This window comes from Malaya genurostris, chromosome 3, assembly GCF_030247185.1.
Source record: "Malaya genurostris strain Urasoe2022 chromosome 3, Malgen_1.1, whole genome shotgun sequence".
NCBI classification, from domain to species: domain Eukaryota; kingdom Metazoa; phylum Arthropoda; class Insecta; order Diptera; family Culicidae; genus Malaya; species Malaya genurostris.
Genome location: NC_080572.1, coordinates 197,273,353 through 197,280,807, shown reverse-complemented (window position 1 = coordinate 197,280,807; position 7,455 = coordinate 197,273,353). Strand labels below are relative to the sequence as shown.

The window sequence follows — 7,455 nt, the reverse complement described above, 5'->3', positions numbered from 1 at the left end:
AGGGGGATGACAGTAATTCATTTCACTGTTTCTAATGATAAATATGCTAGCGTTTTACTTAATTTGCTTAACTTGATTCTCATACGCGTCATTTTTTTCCAATATAATAAGAATATGAAAAGTAAGCCTCGCTTGTCAGATCTTTTTGGGTATATCATCAATTTATCTACACTTTTCATGAATATTCATGAATAGTTTTTAGCATGCTGCATATGTAGCATGGTTACTTCTATGACAACACGTATAATAATATTATTGACAGCAATCAGTGAGTTGATTTAATTTTCAATAGAAATCCTATAGCAGTTATGTTCGAATCTGTTAATTAAACACAAACGCTTCGTAAGGTTGAAAGATGGTAAGTCAACTTATTAGCCTAATTATTTCTAATTCAAACTATTATTCTAGGAGTAATAGCTTGTAACTCCATGTATTGAAAATGTGAACATTGAAACTATTCGTCAGGACGCAAGGAAGAAGTTTCAAAGCACGGAAGGAAGAAGTTTCAAAGCATTTTGCTCTCTAAAAAACTCTAATGTCTACAGATGTTGAATGTACTAGATGTAAAACACATTCCTAATAATTCTTCTGTTCCAGGAAAGTACATTGTGTCTGCAGGAGCTATTGATGTATTCAATAGACCAACACGGACATTCATTTTCCAATTTTAATACTATAGATAAAATGAGCTCAATAGCAAATTAATTACCCCATTCATGATTCCGTCTATTTCACTCGAACAATGCCTCCTCAAAATGTTGTAATATAATAAGAAAATATTGAAATTTAATAAGAATTTAAAAAAACTTTAACATGTATTTCGAAATATATATATATAAATTTGTAAACAATAGTGTGTCGTAATATTATATGAATAAAACCTATCACTTTTCAATGACAAAAGTTGATTATTGCCGCAAATTCACGATGTAAAAATTATGACCGCTTTTCCACAACTAGCAAGTAACTTTTTATCTTTCATTTGATTTCCTACCGAATGGAAAAAGAGTTCACGTTTTGAACCTTACTAGTAAGAACTTAAATAGCAAAATTAAAATTAAAGTAGAGAAAAGTCTAAGCAATAAAACATTCAGGTTGACGGAAAAAACTTTGTTACTAAGCTGTCAGTCGTTTCTCTCCATTGAGATTGTACGCTCGCAATAGCGTTGTCCGTGTTCCAATTAGGATCCCTAGCGGCTGGCCAACAGTGACAATCGATGACAATGGAAATCAGAAACGTAGCAATAATTTAGCCGAAAACAATCACCATCAAGCAAAGAGCAATCTAAAATCGATACAGGGTACTTTCTTCATAATGCGCGCTGAATGATAGAAAGACGTTCGCACTCTTTGAGCTGTGGTATACAATTAATTTATTGTCAGGAAAAAACCAGCTGAAGGCTAGTAAAAAAAAACCTGAATCTTTTCGATTATTGTTTGATTTGTTTTTTATGTATAAGAAGTGTACTGTCAGTTTGTATGTATAAGTGTGTTACTGAATTTCACACTGAACTTCATATTGGAGTGAATCTGACGAGTGTGCGGTGTGTCATGCTGTGAATAATATTACATATCATTTAACAATAATTTTTTATAATGAATGTTTTCGTAATTAAGTATTCTGTTGTCCGTTGATGCTGTTCTTGGCGGAGATCGTATGATGATTTGATGCGTTAGTGACGTCGTACACGGAACATGCCGCCCCCTTTGAAATGTGTATTTCAATTACTTCTGGAACACTGCCTGTTAGTATAGTCTTTCCCCATGACTACCACAAAAGGTCAGTCGGGTACTCGCCGCGCGTTCCCACCGTTGCGACTGCCGCCAGGGACCAGCCGTTCACTCAGAGCAGTTTGGCTCCTCATGAGTTCCAGGTTCAGTTATCGAAGAAACCGTAGTCGTTTGTTTAAAAACAGCTGGACCGGAATCACTGATATCGTGAATTGTAGCGGTAGTAAGGTGTTGAGTGCATTCGGGAGCGGAAGGCTTACACTCGACCTGTGTGTCTGTGGGGGAATGGGAATCAAATTGTGGAAGCGGACACATTTTTCGAATCGAGCGGCGGTAGATTCTATTATCCCCCATCAACACGTCTGCAACTCGCACACAATTATCATCACCAGTTATCGTTTTCACGACTCGAGCAATCGGCCATTTAGTAGGAGGTTGATTTTCTTCTTGTAGTAGAACCATATCACCGACGGAGAGATTCGTATGAGGTCCTGGCCATTTTTGGATTTTTTGAAGCACGGGAAGATATTCAAGGTACCAACGGGACCAGAAAGATTGTAGGATTCGTTGCATTAATTGCCAGCGGGACAAACGGTTCATAGGAAGTGTACAAAGGTCTGGTTCAGGTAATGCCTGGAGTGGTGCACCGATAAGGAAATGACCAGGAGTAAGAGCTTCAAGGTCAGAAGGATCGTTTGAAAGAGGAGTGAGCGGTCTTGAATTTAGACACGCTTCTATTTGTGCCACCGTTGTGGACATTTCTTCTTGCGTGAGGAGTACGTCGAGAGTTACACGGTTTAGAATGTGCTTCGTCGACTTCACGCAGGCTTCCCATAACCCTCCGAATGAGGGCGAGCGTGGAGGAATGAAATGAAATGTAATCCCCAATCGCGTTGACTCTCCTGCTACGGTAAGCTTGTGTTGTTGAGATTGGAACAACCGTTGAAGCTCTTGAAGTTCTCTGTTGGCACCGATGAAGTTGGTAGCGTTGTCACAATAGATGTTCAATGGATACCCTCTTCTGGCACAAAAGCGTCTAAGTGCTGCGATGAAGGCTTCAGTGGTAAGGTTTAGAACCAGTTCTAAATGAGCAGCTTTTGTAACCATACAGACGAAAACACTAATGTATGCCTTGATGGGGTTCTGTTTGCGAGGAGGCTTGATAAAAACTGGTCCCAAGAAATCTACGCCAACATTAATGAAAGGACGAGTCGGTGTAACGCGAACTGCAGGAAGATCAGCCATTGCTTGTTGTGCAAATGTAGGTTTATTTCGAAAGCATGTGATACATTTATGAACCACAATACGAGACTTGTTACGACCATCGATAGGCCAATAGCGACGATGAACTGCTGCTAGTAGATGAGAAGGCCCAGAATGGAGTGTTTGTTCGTGGACATCTTGAAACAAAAGTTCTGTGAATGGATGATTTTTCGGCAGTAAAATTGGATGTTTTCGCTCAAACGGAATAGGAGCATTCTTGAGTCGGCCACCAACCCTGATGAGCTGCTCAGTATCCATTAATATTGGCTTGAAATAACGAAGCGATGAATTCCTTTCAATTGCAGTTTTTGTTCGTAGTCTATCGAAGTCCTTTCGGAACTCTGCAAGTTGAATTTGCCGAATAATTTGTGTTTCTGTGGAGCGAACTTCTGATGGTGCAATGAAACCCACGATGCGTTCAGGTTTTTTCAATCGGCAGTTTATCATAAAACGCCGGCAAAGCGCGAGAATCCTGAGTGCATTATATAACGAATCGTGGCCTGCTAGATATTCACGAATCCATGCGTCACCAAGAGAGGTACACAAGGCTGATATTATTGGAATCTTCCGTCGTTCAAGCTCATGATCCGGAGGAAGTTTTGATTTCCATGAAAACACTGACTCTGGCCATTTTGCATGAGATTTCACCAACCATTCGGGACCGTTCCACCAAAGTGCATTCTCGATTATAGATGCAGGTGTGAGACCACGTGAAATGTAGTCAGCGGGGTTATCTGCGGTCGGAATATGAAGCCAAGTGGCAGATTCAGTTAATTGCTGGATCTCTGCAACACGATTAGCCACAAAACAAGTCCAAGATGACGGCTGACCAGAAATCCAATAAAGAGTGATCGTCGAATCAGACCATAGATAAATCGGACATTGGATTTGTACACAATCGACGATCCTTTTTTGTAAGTTTGCAAGTAGTAACGCAGCGCATAACTCCAGTCGAGCGAGCGTCGGTCGGCGTTTTTCCAAGGGTGAAACTCTAGATTTAGCAGCTATTAACCGTGAACTCACCGCACCAGAACTTGTTAGTGTCCGAAAGTAAACGCAAGCACCATAGGCTCTCTGTGAAGCGTCAGCAAAACCATGTAATTCCACAGATTCTACCTTGTCGGTTAGTATGAAACGAGGAATCGCGAGATGTTTGAGCATTGGCAGTTGTCGAGCTATCTCTTTCCATTTATCATCCAAATCATTCGGCACAGGGTCGTCCCAGGCAAAATTGCGCTCCCAGAGACTTTGTATAAGTATCTTAGCAAGCAGTATAACGGGACAAATCAAACCCAATGGATCAAATAGACTACAAACGTGTGATAATATATTTCGTTTAGTCGACGAAGACACTTCAGGCCATTCTGGAATTTTGAAAAGAAATTCATCGGACTCTGGTTTCCATAGCAATCCGAGTGCCTTAACTGTAGCTGTGCGATCCAACTCTAAGATAGCTGATTTTTCTATGTGTTCGTCGGGAAATTGTGCCAATACTTCTGGACAATTTGAAGACCATTTACGAAGTTCAAAACCTGCCGAAGCCAACATCTTTGACGTTTCGCTTGATGCAGCTGCTGCTTCCTCTGGAGTATCAAAACCGAACATTAGGTCATCTACGTAGAAACCCTTCTTCACGACGGGCACTGCTAACGGAAAGTTAGTTGCTTCATCATCTGCCAGTTGCTGGAGACAACGTGTTGCTAAATACGGAGCTGTCGTTGTACCGTACGTAACGGTAGTGAGTTCATATGTGCGAATAGGCTCTGATGGTGAAGTTCGCCATAAAATTCTTTGCAGTGGCCAATCTTCCTTTGTAATCCAGATCTGACGATACATCTTTGCTATATCAGCTGTAACAACAATTGCCTTTGCACGGAAACGGAGAATCGTATGAATCATATCGTCTTGTACAGTAGGACCCTTTAACAACAAGTCGTTGAGACCAAAACCAGAAGTAGTTTTGCAGGAACCGTCGAATACTACTCGCAGCTTCGTAGTTGTGCTATCCGGCTTGAAAACAGCATGATGTGGTAAATAGAAGTGTTGCCCTGGTAAATTGTCGATTGGATCGACCAGCTTCATGTGACCCAATTCCAAGTATTCGGTCATGAATTGCGAATATTGTGCGTGAAATTCCGGATTGCTATTCAAACGGCGCTCAAGACAGTAAAAGCGACGTGTGGCGATGGATAATGAGTGTCCCAGCTGACCAACTAGCTCGGTTTTCTTGGGTAATGATACAACATATCGTCCGTTATGATCTCTACGCGTTGAGGATACAAATTTTGCTTCGCACAACCTTTCCTCCATCGACCAAGAAGAATTAGATTGACACGCTTCGAGTTCCCAAAATCGACTAATGCGTTGCTCTAAGTCACGAAATGTGGACAAATGACTATGAACTTGAGGTTGTGCTCCAGTAATTCCATTCTGATGCAAACCAGATACAAGCCAACCAAAGACCGAATTTTGGAGCAACGGCTTATCATCACCGATCTTCATATGACCGTTTCGAATAAGTTCAAAAAACAACTGCGCTCCAATAACGATATCAATTGGACCCTTTGTAGCAAAAGAGGGATCTGCTAGACGAATATTGTCTGGAATGACCCAATCGCTCGAATCGACTGTCCATGATGGCAAATCATTGGTAACCTTCTCCATAACGATGAACTCCAGCGGAACACGAAAATTATTAAAGCGGGATGCCACGGTAGCCACGGTCGAACAGCTAGCCACAGCAGCAACATCACCACCAATTCCAGCTATCTCTGTGTTATTTGGTGTCTTACGCGTTTTCAAAAGTTGACGGAATCTTTCTGTCATAAGATTCGGTTGCGAAGCGCTATCTAGCAACACCCGAGCGAGAAACGAATTTCCCTTAGGATTAAACACTTTAACGACTGCAGTAGCAAGAAAAATTTGACTGCCGAAAGAATGGCCGAAACGAGACGTCGCCGAGTGTAATTTGTCGGCATCACACGTGAAGAACGAATGACTTCCAGACTTGGCCTGAACAACAACGTTTGAAATCGCAGGTCCAGTACCGGAAGAAGATGGAGAATCTGTGATCGGATTATGTAATAGCGTGTGATGTTTTGCCCCGCATTCTTTACACGTACCATACTTGCAATTGGCGAATGAATGCTTTCCAAAAAGACAATTGACGCAAAGCCCAGCCTTCGATACAATGGTTGATCGTTGGGCTAACGGTAAGTGCTTGAACTGTTCACAATAATATAGTCGGTGACCCTTTCCACAAAAGGCGCATACATCCTTGGGTTCAGAAGCGATTGCGGGTGTTGAATTTTGAATAAATGATCTTGAATCGTGCGTATTCCTATCTGCCTGTAGGCTTTCAAGTTCGATAACGTACTCCCGAAGAAAAGCAATTAGTTCATTATACGTCGGCATCCGTTTCTTCTCGGCAGCTCTCTGCCACTCACGAAATGTGGTCTGGTCCAGTCGCGACGAGACCATATAAACCAACAACGAACTCCATCCTGACACCTCTTCACCTAACTTCTCCAAAGTTCCCAAGTTATTTTCGAACTCACCTACCAGATAGCTCAATGCTCTAGGGCATTCCTTTTTTACCTTATCTACCTTGAACAGTGCTTCTATATGATTTCGTATTAGAATATTCGTGTTCTGGTATCTATCTGTAATGACTTTCAATGCAATCGAATAGTTGCCATCAGTAACTGATATCTTTTCCACTAACTTCAGCGCTTCACCCTTTAACGTTGACTTTAAATAGAAAAACTTCTGTACTTCCGAAAGATCGCAATTATTATGCACTAACGATACGAAACTGTCGTAGAATGAAAACCACTTTAGAATATCTCCGCTAAACTCCGGGAGCTTGATCTCTGGTAACTTGAACGAACGAATTGACTGCACTTGGGTCGGTTGTACATTTCCAGTTTCGCGTTTCGCGGAAACAGATGCTAGAAATGCCTTAAGCATAAAATAATCATTTTCGAAGGCGGCCAAGTCTTCTACAATGTTCAAACCTTCCATTGATTTTCCGTCAATGAGTACTTCTAAGATGCAGGAGCATTCACGAAAACGCTCATAAGTACTATCTAATGCCTCAATTCTAGCAAGCGCCTGCTCAACCTGTGTTTCAGGATCGAAAGATTGCTTGAAATCACGGAGCCTCGCGAGAAAATCACGAGATTGGCGATAAATCGCAAAATGCTTTTTAAACTCGCTTTCCTTTCCCATCGTCAACTGGAAACTGATTCAATATCGCGATTAACTTCTTCCGAAAATGTTCAAAATGGCGATGGTGTCCGAAAAGCCAATTCAGTTTGTGGTTTAAGGTTGTATAAACGGTAATAAATTGAAAAAGTTCACATCGGCATGCAAGGGTTAGTTAGCTGTTTATTTCTCATTGATTAGAAATGAAACGAAATGCGCTTACTCTTTGTTGCGAACGCTCACCCAGCTAACACT

The 7,455-nt window shown here is 41.4% G+C and overlaps 1 protein-coding gene across 1 annotated transcript; it reads right to left on the bottom strand.

Moving 5' to 3' along the window:
- Nucleotides 1-3,680: 3,680 nt before the first annotated feature.
- On the bottom strand, nucleotides 3,681-7,224 carry LOC131434158 (uncharacterized). The gene is made up of 2 exons (XM_058600809.1): nucleotides 4,018-7,224; nucleotides 3,681-3,728 (listed from the first exon to the last, which is right to left on the bottom strand). The coding sequence occupies exons 1-2, from the start codon at nucleotides 7,222-7,224 to the stop codon at nucleotides 3,681-3,683; spliced, it is 3,255 nt and encodes a 1,084-aa protein (XP_058456792.1).
- Between the last annotated feature and the right edge of the window lie 231 nt (nucleotides 7,225-7,455).